This window comes from Rana temporaria, chromosome 9, assembly GCF_905171775.1.
Source record: "Rana temporaria chromosome 9, aRanTem1.1, whole genome shotgun sequence".
In the NCBI taxonomy this organism is placed as follows: Eukaryota; Metazoa; Chordata; class Amphibia; order Anura; family Ranidae; genus Rana; species Rana temporaria.
Window position 1 is genome coordinate 54,899,139 of NC_053497.1, and position 24,951 is coordinate 54,924,089.

At 44.5% G+C, this 24,951-nt stretch overlaps 1 protein-coding gene across 1 annotated transcript; it reads left to right on the top strand.

Annotated features, from left to right (window-relative positions):
* The first annotated feature begins 1,950 nt into the window (after window positions 1-1,950).
* YIF1B (Yip1 interacting factor homolog B, membrane trafficking protein) lies at window positions 1,951-18,969 on the top strand. The gene is made up of 8 exons (XM_040323526.1): window positions 1,951-2,107; window positions 7,008-7,234; window positions 10,482-10,586; window positions 11,183-11,261; window positions 13,012-13,069; window positions 14,840-14,995; window positions 16,329-16,422; window positions 18,385-18,969. Exons 1-8 carry the CDS (start codon window positions 2,080-2,082, stop codon window positions 18,538-18,540), a joined length of 903 nt encoding a protein of 300 aa, XP_040179460.1. The 5' UTR covers window positions 1,951-2,079; the 3' UTR covers window positions 18,541-18,969.
* Window positions 18,970-24,951: the final 5,982 nt, after the last annotated feature.

Sequence of the window (24,951 nt, forward strand, 5' to 3'; positions counted from 1 at the left end):
TGCCGCCACTTGTGCCCATCATATGCCGCCACTTGTGCCCATCATATGCAGCCACTTGTGCCAATAATATGCAGCCACTTGTGCCCATCATAGGCTGCCAATTGTGCCCCATCAAATGCAGCCACTTGTGCCCATAATATGCAGCCACTTGTGCCCAGCCACTGTTCTGGGGTCTGGTGCCTTTTTTATAAATGTTTGATTCCTTCCAGTGCGTTCCAGTGCGTTTTTGATGCATTTTACTTATTTTACAGTACAGTCCAGTGCAGGAAAAATGCATGTTCTATTTTTTTTTTCTGGAACCAGATAGCCTGGGAACTGACTGCACTGGTGGAAACTATGCCATTGAAAACCATATAACCGACTTTCCATGTGTTTTTGATGCAGAAACAAAATGCACAGGACTGGATGTGGACTTGCCCCTAGTGGGATTTTTTTGTTTCCAAAAATATGTAGCGGAATACAGATTGGCCTCAATTTATGAAGAAATGTTATTGGAAATGTTATATAGCAGAAAGTAGAAATTATTGTTTTTTTTTTCAAAATTGTCAGTCTTTTTTTGTTTATAGCACAAAAATTAACTACTTCAGATCCGCGCTAATGCCGAAAGACGGCTACAGAGTCTACCTAATTTGCCGGGAGGGCGTCTATGGACATCGTCCCATTCTCGAGAAGCCCGCTTGCCCCCTGCAGGGTGCACGAGGCGCGCTCTGTGATCAGCGAGTCTATGAGACCCTGCTGATCATGTGACGCAAACAGAGCCGGTAATTGGCTATTTTTTCTCCTCATGCTAATAGCGTGAGGAGGAAAAAAAAGCCAATCACCGGCAGCTGTCAGAGGGACATCGGTGCCAATCAAGTAGAGCAGCCGCCTGCTCATCTGTACCACCTGCCAGTGCCACCTACCAGTACGCAACAGTGCCGCCAACCAGTGCCCACCAGCACCACCTATCAGTGCCCACAGTGCCACCCATCAGTGCCCACAGTGCCACCTACCAGTGCTGCCCATCAGTGTCAACTACCAGTGCCCATCAGTGCCCCCCATCAGTGCCACCCAACAGGGCCCATCAGTGCCATCTTATCAGTGGCCATCAGTGCCACCTTCTCTGTGCCTATCAGTGCCCACCAGTGGCACCTCATCAGCGCATATCAATGAAGGCGAAAAATGACCTGTTTGCAAAATTTTATAACAAACTATGAAACATGATTTTTTTTTTTTTTTAATTGTCCAAGTTATTTTGTTTGTTTAGCTAAAAATAAAAATCCCAGCGGTGATTAAACACCACCAAAAGAAATCTCTATTTGTGTGAAAAAAAATGTAATTTGGGTACAGCTTTTTATGACCGCGGAATTGTCATTCAAAGTGCGTCAGCGCTGAAAGCTGAAAATTGGTCTGGGCAGGAGGGGGGGGGGGGGGGTTTAAGTGCCCAGTAAGGAAGTGGTTAAAAAATGCAGTGGTAATTGATTTGTGTAAGAAAAAAAGGACATACATTTTAGTTGGGTACAGCGTCGCATGACCACGCAATTGTCAGCTAAAGTAACACAGCGCCATAACGCAAAAAATAGCCTGGTCTGGAAGGGGGGTAAATCTTCCGGAGGTGAAGTGGTTAAAGCGGAGATCCCCCGTTGCCGATTTATAATTTTCACTTTAAGAGACTGGAGCTCTGCTTTAAATACCACTAAAGGAAAGATCTATCCGTCTAGAAAAAAATGATAAAAATTCCTTTTGAGTATAACAACATTGCATGAGCGAGTAATTGTCATTTATTGTGACAGCGCTGAGAGCTGAGCATTGGTATAGAAGTGGTTAAAATCAAGAAACTACCCCTCCATTCACTTCCGGGTACCATGCCTTTCCTCTAGCCCCTCCCCCTGACTCAATCGCGTCCACAAGAAATCCCCGCCCACTACACGCCTATGCCACATCGCAGCCTGTTCCTTATCTTTTTTTTGGAACTTCTCACTGAGCTTTATCAACAAGCATCCGTAGGAACATTCTGTCAGCTCTCTTGTTTAATTGGTTAGTCTCGTTTTAGCGTCACGTGGCAAGGCGGAGGCGAAGTCGCGTCACCTTACTGGAACTATGAACCGGGAGAGCAGCTTCAGGGCCCGTAAGTAATGGACGCTGTGTAGGTGGAGGAGGGAGATGGAGGGCGGGTGTCATGAGGAGAGCAGACGGTGTTTCTTGTGTGCAGACAGGAGAGTCAGCGGGGCACCGAGCCTGGGGGAGGGGAGATTGTGATGTACTATAAGGAGATATTTCCTCCATAGATAGAGAATGTCAGTCGGTGTGATGTGTGCTTGTACCTGTATGGAGTGTGAGTGACTGGGGATCACTAATGTGTCCATTCCCTGTCATCCCCCAATGTTGGGCGTGTGCTGTAGGGCCCCCTTCCCACCTCCATGGTGGGCGCGTGCCCCCCCTTCCCACCTCCATGGTGGGCGCGTGCCCCCCCTTCCCACCTCCATGGTGGGCGCGTGCCCCCCCTTCCCACCTCCATGGTGGGCGCGTGCCCCCCCTTCCCACCTCCATGGTGGGCGCGTGCCCCCCCTTCCCACCTCCATGGTGGGCGCGTGCCCCCCCTTCCCACCTCCATGGTGGGCGCGTGCCCCCCCTTCTCCCTCCATGGTGGGCGCGTGCCCCCCCTTCTCCCTCCACGGTGGGCGCGTGCCCCCCCTTCTCCCTCCACGGTGGGCGCGTGCCCCCCCTTCTCCCTCCACGGTGGGCGCGTGCCCCCCCTTCTCCCTCCACGGTGGGCGCGTGCCCCCCCTTCTCCCTCCACGGTGGGCGCGTGCCCCCCCTTCTCCCTCCACGGTGGGCGCGTGCCCCCCCTTCTCCCTCCACGGTGGGCGCGTGCCCCCCCCTTCTCCCTCCACGGTGGGCGCGTGCCCCCCCTTCTCCCTCCACGGTGGCCGCGTGCCCCCCCTTCTCCCTCCACGGTGGGCGCGTGCCCCCCTTCTCCCTCCACGGTGGGCGCGTGCCCCCCCTTCTCTCTCCACGGTGGGCGCGTGCCCCCCCTTCTCTCTCCACGGTGGGCGCGTGCCCCCCCTTCTCTCTCCACGGTGGGCGCGTGCCCCCCTTTCTCTCTCCACGGTGGGCGCGTGCCCCCCCTTCTCTCTCCACGGTGGGCGCGTGCCCCCCCTTCTCTCTCCACGGTGGGCGCGTGCCCCCCCTTCTCTCTCCACGGTGGGCGCGTGCCCCCCCTTCTCTCTCCACGGTGGGCGCGTGCCCCCCTTCTCTCTCCACGGTGGGCGCGTGCCCCCCTTCTCTCTCCACGGTGGGCGCGTGCCCCCCTTCTCTCTCCACGGTGGGCGCGTGCCCCCTTCTCTCTCCACGGTGGGCGCGTGCCCTCCCCCTTCTCTCTCCACGGTGGGCGCGTGCCCTCCCCCTTCTCTCTCCACGGTGGGCGCGTGCCCTCCCCCTTCTCCCTCCACGGTGGGCGCGTGCCCTCCCCCTTCTCTCTCCACGGTGGGCGCGTGCCCTCCCCCTTCTCCCTCCACGGTGGGCGCGTGCCCTCCCCCTTCTCCCTCCACGGTGGGCGCGTGCCCTCCCCCTTCTCCCTCCACGGTGGGCGCGTGCCCTCCCCCTTCTCCCTCCACGGTGGGCGCGTGCCCTCCCCCTTCTCCCTCCACGGTGGGCGCGTGCCCCCCCTTCTCTCTCCACGGTGGGCGCGTGCCCCCCTTCTCCCTCCATGGTGGGCGCGTCCCCCCCCCCTTCTCCCTCCATGGTGGGCGCGTGCCCACCCCCCCCCCCCATTTCCCACCTCCATTGTGGGCGCGTGTCTCCATGTGCAGGTTTCCTCCCACACTCCAAAGACATGCTGGTAGGTTCATTGGCTCTGGTCTAAATTGGGCCTAATATGTGTATGGGAAGTGGAGAGTTGAAAATAAAGTGTGTGTGTGTGTGTGTATGTATATATATATATATATATATATATATATATATATATATATATATATATATATATATATATATATATATAGTGTGTGTATATATAAAGTTGTATGGCAGAAGGTGTTTCAGTTAAACCTCTTTTCATTAGAGTTGTATTAATTTGTACTTTGGTTAGTATTCAGCAGTACAAGACGCATATTTTATATGGATGACGTGGCGAGAACAATGTGTGTCACATGAAGTCTGTTTGTTCATTATTATTATTCCGGATTTATTAAGCGCCAACAGTTTGCACAGCTCTTTACTAGAGAAGAAACCGTGCAGTTGCAAAACATTTGAAGACCAGGGCTAGGAGGATCCTGCTCTCGAGTGCTTATAACTTAAAATGTAGAGATTTTGTTTTGCAAAGTTATGTAAAGAAAATAGATTTGGACCAAGCGCAACATTTTAGAGTAAATTATACAATAAATATATTGAAAAAATCAAATGGTTAAAGTGGTAGTAAACTCTGTACTACCACTTTTACCTACAGGTAAGGCTTACCTGTAGGTAAAAAGAATATCTCCTAAACCTGTACGGTTTAGGAGATATTCCCCTCGCAATGCGCAGTGGGGATCCTCTGCTAAAGGCCCGGCAGCTGCCAGACCTTGCCGAAAAGAAATCCCGCTGGAGCGGCGATACCCAGAAGACACGCCGAGGCAAGACGACATCTCCCTCGGCGTGGACCAGGTAAGTTCCCCACACCTCATTCCAAGGTAAGTATTTCATAATGAGCTAGTATGCAGTGCATACTAGCTCATTATGGCTTTTGCTTTTCAGGTATGATGGGGGGGGGGGGGGGACGGCAGCGGGTTTACTACCACTTTAAGTAGTTAATAAGCGCAGCTTTTTTTCTTAATGCATTTCCTGAAATAAAGGATAAGTTCACCTTTCTGAACATGGTACACCTATATTTAGGGTGTAACATGTTCAGTCTCTGCCTGCTCTCCCCCCCTCCTGTGACAGCGATCTTCTCCCTGTCCCGCTGTCACAATTCAAAAAGCTCCACCCACTCGGCCGTGTCATTCATTCACCGATCCCTGTGAATCAATGAGCTACAAATAAATACCATCATCCTTCAGGGCTGACAGTTCTCAATGAGCTACCAGGGAGCTGATGAGATTTCTAGGTAGTTCATTGAGCTTCCTGCCATTCAGTAACTACCTGCCAGTATTGGAAGTACAGGCAGTCTGCAGGAGCCTGGCATTGCACCCACAGTCTGCTGATCATGGGTACAGTATCCCAAAAAATATGTTTTTTACCTGCAATAACATGTATATTTTTTTTTTCCCTTGTAAGGCAGTGCTTCTCAATTATTTTCTGTCATGCCCCCCCTAGGAAGAAGAAAACATTTTGGGCCCCCCCCGCGCGACTGTAAATAGTATCTTTTGTCTATAAAATTGTTATTGCTCTATACGGTTTTTAGGTGAACCTCCACTTTAAGCTGACAACTGCGCGTTGGTTTTTGATCACCTCTGCGTTTTTTTTTTTTTCCCTTTTTTTTTTTTTTTTTCAACAAAAGATCAATTTTGACTTTTTTTTTTTTAACGTTTTTTTTTTATAAACTGGCCCTCCTCATTGGAGTACAGGTGAGGTGGGAGGAGGGATGACACCTGTCAGCCTGCTGGATAAGGTGGAGGGGACGGGCGGTCTTACCTTTACTTTTCTTCAGCGCACTGTGTAAGGCGGCAGTCTGTCAGTCCCGTCCTGGTCCCGCCGTTAGAATTTGAACTGCATGCCTTACGCATGCACGCAACGGCGCCGCGCTACCACCTGACCTGAGACGCGGAGGAGGGAGGAAGGGAGGGCGTGTGCGTGCCAAGGGGACCAGACAGTGTCAGACACTTCGGGCGCGTCGGCGCCACCCCCTCCCCCCCTCTGCAGCGCCGGGGTGCCGTGCAGATCAGCATCCCCGCACACATCATTTACGATCAGGCCGGCCCTGGTCGCTATGGCGGTAGTTCCGCCACTGGCTGGAAACGGGGGTAATTGCCAGGTCACACGAGCCCCCCTTTACGGAGCCTCGCGCCCCACTATTTGAGAAGCACTGTTGTAAGGTGACATTTATCCTTTTAAGGTAAACAAATTCTACACTACCTGTATGTCAGAGCAGAAATGTATTTGACAAAAAAAAATGCCCTTTTAATATCTGTTTTAATTGTGTGACATATTTTATTTTTTAATACTTAAAACTGGAAAATTGCCTTTTGGTAGACTGACCCTGCCTAGCCACATCCTAAATTTGTAGATGTTGGGGGACCTGTGCTGCAAACTGTCCCTACCAATTTTCTGACTTCATCTACCTTGCTGAAGGTCCCCCCCCCCCCCCTTTTTTTTAAGCCCTTGTTCACATTGGAGCAGCCAGCTTGTCATGCAATTTGACTGGCAATGGCCATGTTCAAATCGATGCAGTGCTGACTTTGCGGTAGTGCATTGATTTGAAATAGTAGTTCCTGCACTACTTTTGGGTGCGACTTGCATTGACATCAGTGCATGAAGCCGCACAGATATCTTCAAAGTCGCACTGACACACAGCTTTGAAATTGTATCGATTTTAAAGCCGTATTCAATGTGAACGAGGGCTTAAGCCTGGGTTCACACACATGCGATCTCGGACATTGCATGTAATTCGCACCGCAGGTGCCGATCACATGCCATGTCTGTACGATGCGAGTTCAGCCATACAGTTGTATGGCTGAACTGGAATTGGATACAGCGAATAAAAGTGCACTGAAATCGGATCGCATGGGTGTTCTCACCTCCGATTCCTGTGTGAGTTGAGTTCGCACTGCGATCTGTGAACCAATCTATTGACACCCGCAGCGGTCCGCAGAGGGCAGTGTGAACAGCCTGTGGGAGATATGCGATGCAAGAACCGGCACTGTAATCGCGCTGGTTCCCACATCGCACAAGTGTGAACCTAGGCTAAATCTCAATAATATAAAATATACTGAAAATCCAATGGGGTTGGGGGGGTTCTATAATGGCTCCAGATTGCATACAAGGCATAAGAAACAAATAGGTAATTCACTTGTCCATCTTCATGTGTGTGTTTTTTTTTTCTCTCTCTTTTACAGCTTCAAAACGGCGCCTTCGAGGCTCCAACCCAAACATGGCCGCACCTAATCAGCTGTTTGATGATACCAGTTCAGGAACAAGCCCTTATGCAGCAGAGTACCCCAGCCATGGCTCCCCAGCCCTCGGCATACCAACTCAGGCTTTCTTGTCAGAGCCAATGTCTAATTTCGCAATGGCCTATGGAAGCAGTCTGGCAAGCCAGGGCAAGGAGATGGTGGATAAGAATGTGAGTAATGTGTAAAACTTTTTTTTTTTTTTTTTTTTTTTTTTTTTTTTTCCAACATGATTTGGGATCCTGGATATTCCCACATACCCTTCTTTATGCTGTGTTGAAACCTTCTCTGTTTCTTTTCTTCCAATACTTCCAATGGAAGTATATAAAAAAGGTTAGGTGGCTAAGTTCCAACGTAAAATAACTATTGTCACTGGGGCAAAAAAAGAGAGGAATTTTATTAGTGGGAACAAAGACGACATTAAAACGTCCATCTCAGGTATATTTTCCATTGCAGGGATCTGCTGGCTTAGTGACTAGTGCCACTAAAACAGTGTGGGGAAATTTCTGCTCAGTGGTGACACAGCAACTGGCCCATAAAAAGGGGCTTGGCTGGCACTTTGTTTTAAAGGGGCTATGCATTAAGAGAAATCTGGAAGCTTTCTATTGCTGACCTCCTTCTAAACATGCCTGGTTGTCTCTGGCTTCAGTAATAAAGTGTTACTAAACCCCCAAAAGTAAAATCAGTCTGTATATGCAGTAATGCATGCTTGTTATACTCACTGTGGAACATAAGGGGCTAATTCTCTGCATTGTGTATTAAGGCTGTGTGATCTTGTCTTCTCTGATCCTCCTTCTTTAATTGACTCCAACCCATCTCTTGATGGAACAGAGCATTAGGAGTTAGGCTGCACATGCTCAGTTTGGTGTGTATTGCTAGAGGGTGGTTTGTTTTCTTGGGGAAAGTGCTTGTGATCAGCACAGGGCCAATCAGCATTGTCCTGACAGAGGATCAGTGGAGAATGAAAACTCCTCCTACAGTGAGGGGAATAAATTTGATCCCCTGCTGATATTGTAAGTTTTCCCACTGTCAAAGAAATAATCAGTCTATAATTTTAATGGTAGGTTTATTTTAACAGTGAGTGAAGGAATAACAAAAAATATCAAGAAAAATACATTTCAAAAAGTTATGAATTGATTTGCATATTGCATATTGGTCCGGGTCTTAAGTGGTAATGAGTGAAATAAGTATTTGTTCCCCTATCAACCAGCAAACTTTCTGGCTCCCAAGTGTTTTCTATACAGGTAACAAGCTGAGATTAGGAGCACTCTCTTAAGGGGAGTGCTCCTAATCTTAGCTTGTTGCGTGTATAAAAGACACCTGTCCGCAGAAGCAATCAATCAAATTCCAATCTCTCCACCATAGCCAAGACCAAAGAGCTGTCCAAGGATGTCAGGGACAAAGAGTGTAGACCTACACGGGGCTGAAAAAGGCTACAGGACCATCGCCAAGCAGCTTGGTGAGAGGGTGACAACAGTTGGTGCGATTATTCACAAATGGAAGAAACGCAAAATAACTGTAATCTCTTTCGGTCTGGGGCTCAATGCAAGATCTTACCTCGTGGAGTTTCAATGATCATGAGAACGGTGAGGAATCGGCCCAGAACTACACAAGATAATATTGTCAATGATCTCAAGGCAGTTGGGACCATAGTCACCAAGAAAACAATTGGTAACCCACTACACTGTGAAGGGCTGAAATCCTGCAGTGCTTACAAGAAAGCGCATGTACAGGTCCATCTGAAGTTTGCCAATTAACATCTGAATGATTCAGAGGAGAACTGGGTGGAAGTTTTGTGGTCCAATGAGACCAAAATCGAGCTCTTTGGCATCAACTCAACTAGTCGTGTTTGGAAGAGGAGGAATGCTGCCCATGACTCCAAGAACATCCTTACCATCAAACATGGAGATGGAAACATTATGCTTTGGGGGTGTTTTTCTGCTAAGGGGAAAGGACAACTTCACTGCATCAAAGGGACAATGAACGTTGCTATCGAATCTTAGGTGAGAAACTCCTTCCCTCAGCCAGTGCATTAAAAATGGGTTTTCTAGCATGACAATGACCCAAAACACATGGCCAAGGCAACAAAGCAGTGGCTCAAGAGGAAGCACATTAAGATCCTGGAGTGGCCTAGCCAGTCTCCAGACCTTAATCCCATAGAAAATATGTGGAGGGAGCTGAAGGTTTGAGTTGCCAAATTTCAGCCTCAAAACCTTAATGACTTGGAGATGATCTGCAAAGAGGTTTGAGACAAAATCTCACCTGAGATTTGTGAAAACCTGGTGGCCAACGACAATAAACGTGTGACCTCTGTGATTGCCAACAAGAGTTTTGCCACCAAGTGTTTTGTGAAGGGGTCAAATACTTATTTCACTCATTAAAATGCAAATCAATTTATAACTTTTTTTTAAATGCTTTTTTTTTTATTTTTTGTTATTCTGTCTTACTGTTAAACCTACCATTAAAATTATAGACTGATCATTTCTCTGTCAGTGGGCAAATGTACAAAATTAGCAGGGATCAAATACTTTTTCCCCCTCCCTGTACTAGCTTAAGCAGATGGGTAATACAAGTCACAAGACTCTTATATTCTGCGAAAAGGTGTTTAGCAGTTTTATATGTACTAAAACTTTTCCGTTCCCATGTTTTGCGCACTGTGGGAGACCAGATATAGTGAATGCAGGTTTTTGGTTTAGTAACACTTTAAAGCCCTGTACACACGGCCCGTTGTTTTTCCTGGCAAGATTCTCTTGCCGGCCTAGTGTACACACATACCATTCAAAGCGCCGTTCTTTTGAATGGCACGAACGCAGTGACGTCATCGACTACGACGAGCATGCGCTTGTCACATTTGATGCCGTTACCGCCATCTTGCTTCACCCTACCTATGCCTTGGAAGCTACCACGCATGCGTCAAAGTAATTTCGAGCATGCGTGGGTTTTCATGGAGAGGTAAGTATACACACGCTCGGGTTTCTCGGCAGGAAAACACTGCAGAGAATCGCACAACGAGAAAACAGAGAGCAGGTTCTCTATTTTTCTCATCTAGATTCTGGGCAGCTTTCTTGAAGCGAAACCTCAAAGCCTCGTACACACGCTTGGTTTACTCGGCAAGAAAGCTCCGCCAGCAGTTTTCTTGCTGTTTCTTGCCGAGAAAACCATGCGTGTGTACGAGGCTTTAGTCAGAAATCCCAAACTCTATGTACTTGTCCTTATTTATTTAAGATGATGGATCAGTACGATATGCTGGCAATTGACATTTCAAGGAGAGTTCAGCAGCATTTCTACTTCATGAGAGTATTTTATAGCAGTTCAGTTTTCTATTAAATTAGTCTTTTGTGATACCTATATACAGTGTGATGCAAATAATGGCCAAGATTTTGAAGCTAACAATTCTTTATTTTTTTTTCTCTCCTCCAGATTGATAGGATTATCCCAGTGGGTAAACTAAAGTATTATTTTGCTGTAGACACAGTCTATGTCGGGAAAAAGATTGGATTGCTCCTCTTTCCCTACATGCACCAGGTAAGATCTGATTCAGGCATGGCAGGATGCAACTAACTGACAAGGAATGCTTGAGGTAATGTCAATTGTGGGAGCAAACGGCAATGGATGTCCCAGTACAAGATGGATAATCCAGTCAGGGATATCTGAACCATTCTGACTTTCACACTGGGACTACAGGGTAGGTGATAAAGGGTCTTTACAGGTGCTATTTTTAGCCCAAAAGTGCCTGAAAAATGCCCCAGTGTGAAAAGGGGCTTACTTCCTGTTGTAGAGATGAGAAGAGGGGTAGGCATTCAGTGGTCTAGACAAATAGTCAGGGCTGATGCAATTTCTTCCAATTTCAATCCACAGACTCTTCTGTGTGTTGCCAGCTTATAATGGAAAAATCTGCATTTCTGGCAGGCTCTTTTAAAGAGAGAAAACATGACAAATGTGTATGTATTGTAAATATGAGCTACTTTAGCTCTAGCTGTGGTGATGTGGCAATATGGTTTTTACCACACTGCGATCTTGCTTACTTTCACATAAGACCCCAGTCATGACAAGTATCATCTTAGAATGCACAAAACGGTTAAGTGTGAATAAGGACTGTTTGGGGATTCTGTGTATTTCAGGACTGGGAGGTCAGGTACCAGAAGGACAGCCCTGTAGCTCCAAGGTTTGATGTGAATGCCCCAGACCTCTACATTCCAGGTGAGTTGGCCAAACTTTTTTTTTTTTCTGTAAGCGCTATTTTCATATATGCTGACCATATAAGTCTGGTTTGGATTTAGGAGGTCTTTCTGTTCAGGCCTTGCAGTTGGACGTGTGTGTGTGTGTGTGTGGGGTAGAATTCACACACGTCATGCCTCAATTTATTACAGGTACTTATATCGGCGCAGTCAATTTATGCAGATAGAGTATGTATGTGTGTGTATAATGGAGAGGGATGTGTGTGTGTGTGTGTGTGTGTATATGTATATATATATATATATATATATATATATATATATATATATATATATATATATATATATATATATATATATATATATATATATATATATATATATATATATATATATATATATATATATATATATATATATATATATATATATATATATATATATAAATTTATTTATTTTTCATTCACATCAGTCCCTGACCTTAAGGAGCTTACATTTTAAGGTCCCTTATTCACATTCATACATACTGGGGACAATTTAGACAGGATTCAATAACCTACCAGCATGTCTTTGAAGTGTGGGAGGAAGCCAGAGTTTCCAAAGAAAACCCATGCAGACTCCAGGCAGGTAGTGCCTGGTTGGGTGCTGCTTGTCGGAAGTACTAACCACTTATTACTTTTCCATGATCTTTTATAGCAAACCTGTCAGAAGTATGGGGGCATACCATTGCTAAATTCATGAAAAATGCTAGTTACTCCCTGTTGTATTAAGCAGCTACCCCAAAACATGTATGCAAGGCAGAAAGGCCAGTAGTGCTTGTATGTATGTTTTTGTACTGGGTCTATAACTCGGTGTGTAACTCAAGCAGAAAAAAAGCTAAATATTCTATTACATATTTTTGCGAACAAAATCCTCGGGTTACAGATGCTGAAAAATTTGTAAAGCTTCTATCAAAAAAATAGTTGAAACGTAAGTCTCTTTATAAGGGCCCCATGTCTGCACATGTTTTACATGAACCGGAGGGATTTCCTCACGGCTACCAATCGGATTCAGACTTTCAGGGCAGACCTGATGCTGATTGATGGCTGAGTAGAAATATTGATACATCCTCTTATCCTGCTTATGTTTTGTCTTTCTTCGCCAAAAGACAAACTGTGTTGCCTCCACAGTGCAAATATCATTTGTTAAAGCGGGAGTTCACCCTAAAAAAAAATTGTTAACCTTTAGATTGATGCTTATTTTGTCATGGGGAATCGGGTAGTTTTTTTTAAATTGAAGCTGTACTTACCGTTTTAGAGAGCGATCTTCTCCGCCGATTCCGGGTATGGTCTTCGGGACTGGGCGTTCCTATTTGATTGACAGGCTTCCGACGGTCGCATCTATCGCATCACGAGTAGCCGAAAGAAGCCGAACGTCAGTGCGGCTCTATACGGCACCTGCGCACCGACGTTCGGCTACTTTCGGAAAATCGTGACGCGATAGATGCGAACGTCGGAAGCCTGTCAGAAGACTGTCATTTAAGAAGGAACACCCAGTCCCGCAGCCCATACCCGGAAGCGGCGGAGAAGATCGCTCTCTAAAACGGTAAGTACAGCTTCAATTTAAAAAAAAAAATAGCCGATTCCCCTTGACAGAATGAGCATCAATCTAAGGTTAAAAATGGTCATTTCCGGGTGAACCTACACTTTAAGTCTTTGTATTGCAGTAGGTGTGGAGATATGATATATAGTTTCTCTTTTTTCTTATTTACTAAATCATTCTTTCCCTTTACCTAGTTATGGCTTTTATCACCTATCTTCTGGTAGCTGGCCTGGCTCTGGGTACACAGAACAAGTGAGTGATGTATTATTATTATTATTATATAATTTTTTTTTTATTATATAATTTTTCAGTAGAAAGTTTTTTTTTTTTTTTTTTTATTTATTTTTTTTTTTTTTTTTTTTGCTTTTAGAAATACTAATAAAATATATATATATATATATATATATATATATATATATATATATATATATATATATATATATATATATATATATATATATATATATATATATATATATATATATATATATATATATATATATATATATATATATATATATATATAGTGTGTATGTATGTACATATGTTTAGAGTACTATTATACAGTGCTGTCCTCTGCTGTATCTTCCACTTGTTTTCTCTGTAGAAGGTGATGCCTGTGGTTTAATAAATGCAAGGCCTCACACAGATCTTGATTAAAGCTGTGGAAATAATCAGTCGCACTGTGTTGGCTCAAAGGTCTTTCAGGAGAAAGTTGGAATTGTTCACATAGGCCTAATGACCTAATTATACTTATTTTTTACTTTTCTGCTGTAGTGGCAACGATGACCACTGACTCAGCAGTCACATACACACACATTTTTTTATATATATATATATATATATATATATATATATATATATATATATATATATATATATATATATATATATATATATATATATATATATATAATTTGTTTCATAAAAATTAATTTTTTAACAGAAGTATACCTTTCAGTGTAAGCTTAACCTAGGCAGATGTATAGAAAATATCCAATTATTTTATTTTGAGACTTAAGTACCCAGATTGCTCTTAATATCTTAAGTAGTTAAATACAAACATCAGCACAAAGGACATAATATACAGTTAGTATGATGTGTCCCTTGTGTTGAGTCTTCTTGTTGAAGGCCATCGGGCTTTCACATTGGAGTGAAAGGAGCCACTCCTTTCATTGTCTACATAAGATTTTTAGAGTTATAGCACCTGCAAAGCGCCTCAGTGTGAAAGACTAGGAAGAAAATAAAAATGTTGTACTTGCTGCAAAATCTCCATTGAGGGACACAAGCAAGCAATAATTCTTTCATAAATTTGTCCTGAATGCAGCAGTATAACACTGTTATCTGTGAAATACACTGATTATGTGTCCTGTAATGAATGGTTGGATAAAATGGAATATAAACGCACAGCTCCGCTGACCAACAGAGAAACGCATGGAAAGTCCAAACAGGCCTCTCATATCCACACAGAAAATGCTGTAATGGCTGATGCTTATATCAGAGCATGGAGGCCCTGATGTTTGTTTGTGTGTGTGTGTGTTTGTTTTTTTTTTTTTTTTGTTTTTTTATTATATTGTATATATTTATTGGATCCCCTTGTCTGTTGCAAGAGCTGCCGGCCTGGAAGAAGTTTGAAAGCAGATGATTATAGAGCGTATTCTTGAAACACATCGGTCATCAACTTGACTTTGCCTGAAGGGCCATGGGATTGAATAACTGTTGGGAAATGCTGTATTTTTTTGCAGTATGGGGTTGATCTTGAGCCAGGCTGTGTAGTTCAGTACCATGCCCTCTATAGGGAGTACAGCACCTGACTGTCCCAGGGTTATATGGATAACAAGACTGGTTGAATGGAAATTAAAATCCCTTGACAGGCGTCATAGGTCACATAGATGTATTTGGCTGTATGCCTTAAACTCTGCTTTTAACCCTTGGAGCCTCTTTTTCTTATAGTATGGAATTGCCATTAATTTGCTGTATTGTCACAATTGATTGTATTTAATCTTTTATTTCCATTCTCAGCTTCTCCCCGGAAATTCTAGGTATGCAGGCCAGTTCTGCCCTTGCCTGGCTCATAGTGGAAGTATTTGCTATTCTTCTCAGCCTCTATTTAGTTACTGTAAATACTGACCTGACTACAGTGGATCTTGTTGCATTTTCTGGATACAAATATGTGGGGTGAGTATTTGGAGAGACCATATTCTGTAAATCACTTTTATTCAAACACCTCTTCCTGAAGTGAAGATACATAGTTTAGGGTTGTGCATAAGAACCAGGTAGTATATAGCTAATGCTCAGTACGAACTATTCACTCCCTCGTGAGAGGATACATAGTTGGTCAGACATAGCCCTGTATATTGGCAAAAATGTTAATGGCCACTCCACTAATTGTTGCTTACGTGGATGGTCTTGTATGTATACATGTATTGAAAATCTCTACATAAAACTGTTATTGATTTAAAAAAAATATATATTTTCCTGATTTAAGGTATTTCAGGAAAATACCATATCATGGCCACTAGATGGAGCTGATAATCCTAGTAAATTTATTGGGCTGAAAATACAACTGCTCCAATTCCAAAATAGTTGGGACGTTGTTTATAGATTTTAAAAACAGAATGCCAAAATTTGCAAATCTCTTAAACCGAATAGAAAATTTATTAACTGAGAAAATGTACCATTCAGAAGAAATTTATGAGAGCAGCTTCCATGCACCCTCGCTACGTTTTAACACAATTTGTAGATTTGATAAATTGCCCAGGTCCATTTCTTATTTCTGTACAGAAGATACCTGCTGTTCTTGCAGAAATGTAGTGTCCTTATTACTTCCTGTAAGCTAAACGGGGGGGGAAAAAAACTTACCTTTTTTGTTCTGCAGTAATATTCCTATTATCCTCCATGTAATGAAGATTAAAGCCTGGTACACACTATGAGCTGCTTTCTGTTCAACCCAGTGTGTTCAACAAAAAAAAACAGTCGGAGCTGCTGTACTAACAAGCCAACGCTAGTACAGCGATCTCCCCCACAGAGCTGTTGTCTTCTGATGGGGGCTTCTGTTGGGCTGGCTGTCATACACCATACACACCGGCTGAATGTCGACTGCTTTTTTTTTTTACTGCCCGATGACGACTGGCGTTCAGCTATGTCTACGGGCTTTACAAAGGCAGATGTATTTGTTGTCCAGCCTGGGTGCCATCTATGGCTTCTTCCAGCCACACGGGTACAGAAAGTCGTGTACTTGTTTAATCACCGGGTGAGAACAAAAGGAGGACAAAGCTTAAATAAAATAAATGCAGCCACTACATCTCATGGTTGGCAAGCTGCAATATATTACATTTTTATTTTTGGTTTAGATGCACTTCTTTACTTTTTTATGTTTTATTGAGATTTTAAAGATTTAGAAAAAATGCAGCATACAAGCTTTCCAGGTGTTTAGATGCACTTTTAATGTATAATCTTCTCCTCTTCTACCACTTTTCTTTCCTAATATCACTTTGTATTTTCCTTTTAGGATGATCTGGGCTGTTCTGTGTGGGCTTCTGTTTGGGAAGACTGGGTATTACATGCTACTCGGCTGGTGCTCATTCGCCATAGCATTTTTCATGGTAGGTATCTCCGTTTTTTGGGCGATCATACACAGTTCTAAAAACTGGCTGATGTCTCATAGAAAATTGACGTCCCTTAAACCTGAGTATGGACAGTATGGAAACCTTCAGGTCTACATTAGAGCTTTGGCACATCCCTACATTATAGATTATGCTTTGTTATTCATGCTTAAGATGGAACATGAAACATGGTTGCATACACTATACCAAACACCTTAGCTGAATTGTAGGGTGAAATTTCTCCAGGATATTTTTATCTTTTAAATATAGCGCTTCCTCCAGCAGGTCTGTAACTCTGTATGGACCTAAGGCTGGGGGAAGATCTTGTAAGAGTCTCTGCATTTCACTCACGACACGCCCATCATGGGTGAAATGCTCTGCAGGCTTCATTGCAAAACTAGGCAAATGCCGATTGATGATTGGATCAATGTTGCCTTTTTTATTATTATATTATTTATATATATATATATATATATATATATATATATATATATTTATATATTATATAAAACATTTATTAGTTTGCCCTACAATGATTAAACCAGCTTCAGACACACCCAGTGTATATCCATTAGTGCTATCAAGATAAAAAAATGTCAATAACCAAATGTATATGGCTTTACAAAACCACACACACACGCGCCCAAATCAAACATAAATATTTTAGTTTTAAGCCCACAAATTCCACAACATAAAGCACAAAATCCAAAGAAATCCACTGAGTGTGATTTTTAAAATCTGTGAAATACCATCACTTGAAAAACCTCCAAGGTGTGAGCTCATCTCACTGATGCCCCCCTATAATGGGGAGGTACATGAATTTGTTGTAGTCACCAGAATTTTAGAGCAGTCTTTCGCAACCCTTTCAACTTTGAAATAACTTTTCAGATTTGGGGAACCCCTGCTAAAAATTAGGTCTACAACTCATGATACATTAGTGTGATGGTCACTGGGAACTTATCTGAGAAGCAGAAATTGCTCAGTGCTCAAGGAACCCCCAGCATCCTCGAGATGCTCCCTATTTGGGAAACCTTGTTCTAGAGTATTGTAGACACTTTATCAACTCACCAGCTGTACTACCCATGTCATCAAGGGCTATTCTATGTTCCTTTTTTATTTTGTTTTCCTAAAACTGTTCTGAAAATATAAATAAGCATTTTCGTCTATGTCGCCTGATCTCTACCTCCGCAACACCATTGTGAACGCCTAATTCACAAATGGTCCAATTAACCACTTGATGCCTGCACTATAGCCGAAAGATGGCTACAGTGCGGGCTTATGTTGCCGGGAGGGCATACATGGACGCGCTTGCGCTGTGATCACTTAGCCTCTAGGACTCGGCTAATTGAAGTAAAGGGCCAATCACGGCCATTTACAATGTGATCAGCTGTCGGCCAATGACTGCTGATCACATGATGTAAATATAAGCTGGTAATCTGCTTTTTTTTTTTTTCTGACTCTGACAGCGTCGGGGGAAAAAAAAAATAAAGCTGATTGCTGGCTTCTGTGAAAGGGACATCGTGCCCATCAGTACTGCTAACCAGTGCCTCCTGCTCAGTGCAGATCAATGGAGGAAAAAAATTACCTGTTTGCAAAATTTTATGACAAACTATGAAAACTTTGTTTTTTGTTTTAGCAAAAAATTCAAACCCAGTGGTGATTAAATACCACCAAAAGAGAGCTCTATTTTTGTAGCATGACCGTGCAATTGTCATTCAAATTGTGACAGCGCTGAAAGCTGATCGGCCTTGGCAAGAAGAGGATAAAAGTGCCTAGTAAGCAAGTGGTTAACAGTAAATTGCAGCCAGTTGGAGCCTTCATTTTCTAAGTCGCACTGAAACAAATGCTATATTTGAGGTAGACCAATACTTAATTGTGGAACTATTTAAAATGAGGCCTGTCAATTTTTTTTATATTTTTTTTTTGACTTGTTGACTAATGTAAATGTTACATTGACTCTAGGTCCGGACTCTTCGGTTAAAGATCCTGTCAGCAGCTGCAGCAGAAGGCGTTCTGGTGCGTGGGGCTAGGAATCAGCTGCGTATGTACCTGACCATGGCCATTGCTGCAGTGCAGCCTCTGTTCATGTACTGGCTGACGTATCACCTTGTGAGATGATTCCTATTCCGTCTGAGCTTGTCCTGAGAATGGAAATCTCCCCTGTATCAGGATGACATCAAACACCCCACAGCAAGTCTTTTTCACCCACTCGCTATTTTGTACTGTTTATTTGTGCGTGGATCGCATTGCCTGTTCTATCATTGTACAGCGGTCCCTTTTTTAATCTCTCCTTCACCACCGTGACAAGGATCATTGGACAACATGCACTCGAAATGATAGTGGTCTTGCTGCCACTGTCTCGCACAGCTCAGTACTCATCAAACGTATTCAGTGTAAAGTCTTTGATTGCTTGTGCTTGCTTAGGATCCACAAAACTCAACTGGTTTCCAGTGGACAGGCCAACAAGTACTGGGCAACAGAAACAAATCAAAAATTACTTTTTCATTTTACATCCAATACCAAACTTTAATTTTAGAATTTTTAATTTAAAGAAGCATTTGCTTCTATGGTTGGACTCTTAGTGATACCGCTTTGGAGATCTCTCTAATGCATGACATGTACCATAATTCTGCTGGTAAACGTAGCCCCTGGTGCCTGTAGCCCACACACTGAAATCAGAGGACCGGGCTCTCAGATACTCCTCCTTTGCACCAGGTTAAGTCTTTGCTTTTGTTTGGGGAGGAAGACCAACAACACCCCATGATGCCTCATAGGAATTGATTTACTAAAACTGGAGAAGCTCTGCACAGAAACCAATCGGCTTCCAGGTTTTATTGTCAATGCTTAATTGAACAAGCTGAAGTTAGAAGCTGATTGGCTACCATGCACAGCTGCACCAAATTTTGAACTCTCCAGTTTTTGTAAATTTCATCTATAGAGTTCAGTGCAGTTCCAATAAAGGGAGCTTTGCCTTATTAAACAGTTCAGCATCCAAGGAATACTGCATAGTTGCCAAGCTTTAAATCATCTGGACTCTTCTTTCCTTGGGGCTCTTTGTATTGTACAATATTGGGCCACGTGTACTGGTATAAAGGTCTAGCTAATGAACAGGCAGAGAGGGGTCCTTGAATGTTGTAAAGTCCAGCAGTGTGTGCCGGGATCGAGACTTCACACAGCGTTCTGCATTTTTATTTAATTGTTACAGCTACTGTCTCATAAGCACATTAAATTTGTCTTTTTCAATGTTATGTGTTGGATCTTTATTGTTGGGCCCCTGCAGTAGAGTGCAAATCGGCCTTGGACCTCTCAAATTTGACAATGTTCATTTCTCTTCTGGAGGCAGGACCAGATGCCTTTTGGACTAAGGATTGTCAATCAAGAGGTTAGGTACTTTAACTTCTTGAACTAAAAGTATAAGCAAGCATATCATTCCTCCTCCTTGTCACTGGGACTGAGTTTTTAAGGCTACAAATGGCTTTTGTGTTTACAAATGTTTATTATTGGAAGATTATTTGACATGCATGCAGTGGTAGACAAATAGAACGTATACAAACTTCACAGGTAAATGCAAATGTATTTTCAATACAAAAATGGTGTGGTCAAGACAGAACTCTGGGAATATTGTATTCAGCTTGGTATACAATACTCAGTGGAAATGATCATGGTATGAAGATAAGGGCTGAAAAAAGTTTAACCTGGTAGCCCATACAGACTCTCTCTACCAATTTAAATTCTGGAGACATGAAAGTTTATCAAAATGGGACGTCCCACCATTCCCACTTTCTGTCGAGGTGAATTGTATCATATGGAGTGTGATGAATACGTTCAGAGTTTTATTGTCTCCATCCTGGCCAAAACCTGTGACCAGGATACAGAGGAGGAATGTCAAATCAGGGCAGTTGCCCAATGAATGGCTACAAAAAGTGTGTGTATCAATCTCTGACAGGAAATGTGAACATCTGGGATGGTGGTAAAAAAAAATTCTGTACATTCAACGTAAGAAGGTGACCAGCTATCTTGGATGCCCTCGCTGGTGCCAAATCGGTTTAAGGCAAGACAAGGAAACAAAAAAGGGAAGCGCCACCTAAGTGCAATATGTCAGATACTATGTTTAATCTCAAAAGAAATGCACTTGCAATACACAATTGCAGGCACATTAGGGTCTCATAATGCGCGGTCCGGTCTTGGGTCCATCTAGATCAGGGATATGCAATTAGCGGACCTCCAGCTGTTGCTGAACTACAAGTCCCATGAGGCATAGCAAGACTCTGACAGCCACAAGCATGCACCCAGAGGCATGATGGGACTTGTAGTTTTGCAACATCTGGAGGTCCGCTAATTGCATATCCCTGATCTAGATCCACGGATCTGCAGGCAGGGAGAGAAATTCATCCTGTGGCCACCAGGAAACAACCAGGTTCAGCGTGGAGGCGCAGATGATGTTACCAAAGAGCGGGACCAGGGAGAGCACTGGAAGGAAGGTGAGACTAGAAACAGCCTATGCGCTCGGAGACCAGCTCCCTCTGCTGTAGAAGGATCTGGTCTCCGAGCGCGTAGCCTGTTGTTGCTAGTCTCACCTTCCAGGGCGCTCCCTGGTCCTGCTTTCTGGTAACGTCATTATCTGCGCCTCCACGCTGAACCTGGCTGTTTCCTCTTGGCCACAGGATAGATTTCTCTCCCTGCCTGCAGATCCGTGGATCTAGATCAGGGGTGGGCAATTATTTTTTCGATGGGGCCACATGAGAAACTAAAAATATTTTGGAGGGCCGGGCCAAAAGGCTAAACTCAATACTGCATAAAATCAATTGTATTTCTTTATAAAAAGCAGTAAATATCATTGTTGGACAACTGGTACGAGTACTTGTTATAGACATGGCACAGGAGGGGGACAGAGGCTGGGGACATGGCACAGGAGGGGGACAGAGGCTGGGGACATGGCACAGGAGGCTGCAAATAAATTATCATATCACTTCTTCACATCATCAGTATGCTGTGTCTTCCTCCTGTGCCCCTTTCACCTCTCCACGGATCTGACCTGTGGAGAGGTGAAAGGGGCACAGGAGGAGGACACAGCATACTGATGATGTCTAGGTAGGATAGCACTTCACACTCTGCTGCTGGACTGAGGAGGACTCACCAGACAAGGCCAGGGCGGTGGCACTGAGGGCAGGCAGCAGGCGTCGCGAGGAGTCCTACTCCAACGAAGAGAGTGAAGACCAGGGTCCACTCCAGGTCCGGGCACCAGCATGGCGGCTGGCCGACTGCTACAGTCAGTCAGTCGGGCAGAGCAGGCAGGCAGGCGCACTGGTCGGTCTCCGTCTGCCTTCACTCAGTCCACTCCGTCACAGTGGGGGTGCGTCTGCAGTGTGTCCACTACATCTGCTGCTGTGTGCTATCCCGCCGGTGCCGCTCTCCACAGAGTCCACACATTCTACGATGTTCCTCAGTTTCCCCGCGCTGCTCTTTTGAATAGGCTGGCAGCAGTGTTGTTAGCGCGAAAATGCGCTTTGATAATTGGCTGCGCGGCGGGTGGTGGTGGGCTGGGCGGTCAGAGAGGGCGAGGCTATGCATAATGTAGGAGGACTAGACGCTGCGGCTCACATTCGGATCTTTTTACGGGCACATTTCCCTTATTACGGACTTTTACGAACAGGGAAAAAGTGCCTTTTATTTACGTACTGTCCGTAATTCTACGGACGGTTGGCAACTAGGGTTGTCCCGATACCACTTTTTTAGGACTGAGTGCAAGTACCGATACTTTTTTTTTATGTACTTGCCGATACCGATACTTTTTTTTTTTTTTTAAATGTGTCCCCAGTACAGCAGCCATTGTCCCCCGTACCTACTGTTATCACTGCGGCGGGGGACATTACAGACAACGTTCGTTTGAACAGCTGTTTTCCCCGCTGCGCATAGACACTCCCCCTTGGACGGATCTGTCCAATCGCGAGCAAGGGGGAGTGTCTATGTGGCTCCCCCTTGCTCGCGATTGGACAGATCTGTCCAAGGGGGAGTGTCTATGCGCGGCGGGGAAAACAGCTGTTCAAACGAACGTTGTCTGTAATGTTCCCCGCCGCGGTGATTAACGTGGTGGCGGGGGGGGGGGGGGGGGTTGTGTGTGTAGGGACAACCCTATTGGCAACACTGCCCGGGGGCCGGATTAAAAGGTCTGTAGTTTGCCCAGGTCTGATCTAGATGGACCTGAAACCGGACCGCACTGCGCATCATGAGACCCTGATGAGCCTGTTTTGTAATTGTGTATTGTAAGTGCATTTCTTTTGAGAAAGTAGTATCTGACATATTGCACTTAGTTGGCGATTCCCTTTTTTGTTTCCTTGTCTTCCCCTAACAGAGTTGGCTTTTCTCTGAGGACAGCTGCTGCCCACCATCTTTCCACCTCCTTCCTTTTTAGGATTGGTCATTTTGTACCATTATATGGGCTATAAAACTGACTGTTTTCTAGACATATACATTGCCTGCTTTTTAAGTGTTCGGTAGTACCAGTGTTTACGCTAACCGTTTATTCCAAATTTCTGAAATTGGAAGAAACCCGATTCGGGCAGCTGCGAAAGCAATGGGAAGATGGGGCTGGGAATATGGTGTGGAGCTTGGCAGGTGTCAAGTACCATCTGGTATGTAATTTTAATTGCAGTTTCATGATTAGACAGAGATCTCGTGTTTTTATACATGTTTTCCAACATTTCTTCCCATTCCGGTGGTGAAAATGTGAGATTGGTCTCCAACACCCAACTGGTCATTGGACTTTGTTTTTTGGTCCAAAAAATACCTTGTTACCACTTAAGACCCAGACCTTTATGCAGGTAAAGGACCTGGCCAGTTTTTGCGATTCGGCACTGCGTCGCTTTAACTGACAATTGCGTGGTCGTGCGATATGGCTCCCAAACAAAATTGGCGTTCTCTTTTTCCCCACAAATAGAGCTTTCTTTTGGTGGTATTTGATCACCTCTGCGGTTTTTATTTTTTGCGCTATAAACAAAAATAGAGCGACAATTTTGAAATTGTAAGGACCCGTGCCGTAAGCTGGGTCCTTCATTTTCCATGCAGAAGCAGCCCATGGGTAGACCCTCCCAGGCCAACAAAGGCTCAGTTGGGGGACAGAAACGTCCCTGAGTGCGTAAGACGAACAAACCGGCATCCAAACCCACCACATGACGTTTTGCCCCCGCCCGACCCATGGGTGGGGGGACACTTTCGCAGGTTCACGGCTCAGTGGACCTCTCTGCTCTCCGGCCAGTGGGTCTGTGTGGTGGTCACTTCGGGGTATAAGATAGAATCTGTTTGTACAGGAAATAAACTCTTTCCCATCAATCTCCTGCTCCTTCTGGCTCGTCTGTCTACCCTATTGGGGGCAGTGCAGGATTTGCTGGGTTGCGGATAATTTTACCCGTTTCGCAGGACGAGAGGTTTCATCTGTTTGTGGTCCCGAAGAAGGATGGGATCCGTCCAATCTTGGACCTTAAAGCCCTAAATGCCTTTGTGAGAGTACGGAAGTTCCGCATGGAATCCATTCGCTGGTGGTGGCTGTGCTCCATCCGGGAAACTTTCTGGCGTCCTTGGACATCAAGGACGCATACTTGCATGTTTCAATTTGCGCAGGTCACCAGAGGTTTCTGCGCTTTGTTATAGGAGACCACTATCAGTTTGTGGCCCTTCCCTTTGGCCTAGTGTCAGCACCAAGGTGCTCGCACCGATTCTAGCTTTGCTGAGACAGCGAGGCATTGCCATTGAGGGCTACTTATAAGATCGTCCAAGAGCAGCTTCTGGCTCAGAATGAGAGGTGGATGTGTCTAAAGCCAGCCAGACCCTCTGGGAATTCGGGTGGGTGTTTAAACATCCAGAAGTGGGTCCTGGTACCGACTCAGCGTTTGGAGTACCTGGGGTTGATTCTGGACTCCGGAGGCGAGAGTCTTTCTTCCCCTGGAAAAATTGCAGACTCTTTAGTATCCTGTAAATGGTCATCTCTCAGTTTTTTTGCAGGCGTGTCCTGGGTCTGATGGTAGCCTCCTTTGAGGCAGTACTGTATGCCCAGTTCCACACTTGAGTATTGCAGAAGGAGATCCTGTCCAAATGGAAACAAAATCTCCATTGTCTCTGGATCACCACATTCAGGTAAGCCACCTAGTCAGTCTCTCTGAATTGGTGGCTGAGATCTTCGGCCCAGGGTCGCTGGACTTTGCAGGGATCCTGTCTGCCGATCAATGTCCTGGAACTTCGGGTGATCAGGCTATGCCTCTCCTCGTGGTCGAGGAGGTTACAATCAATTTTTATTGGGGGAATAACATTAAAGTATGGAGAGTGTCCTAAGGGCGGGTGAAAATGAAATTGCGAACTATAGTTGGCATAAGGATTTCACTGCTAGAATGACCAGATGGAAGAAGCCAGTGCCTCTCTTTTGTATTGTAATGGTGGAATAAAAACACACACCACTAGATGGGGCCAACACCTTTGGCAAACCAAACTACCGGTAGTTAACATGTACAGTGTCTAGTTGTGGAAATAAAACCATAT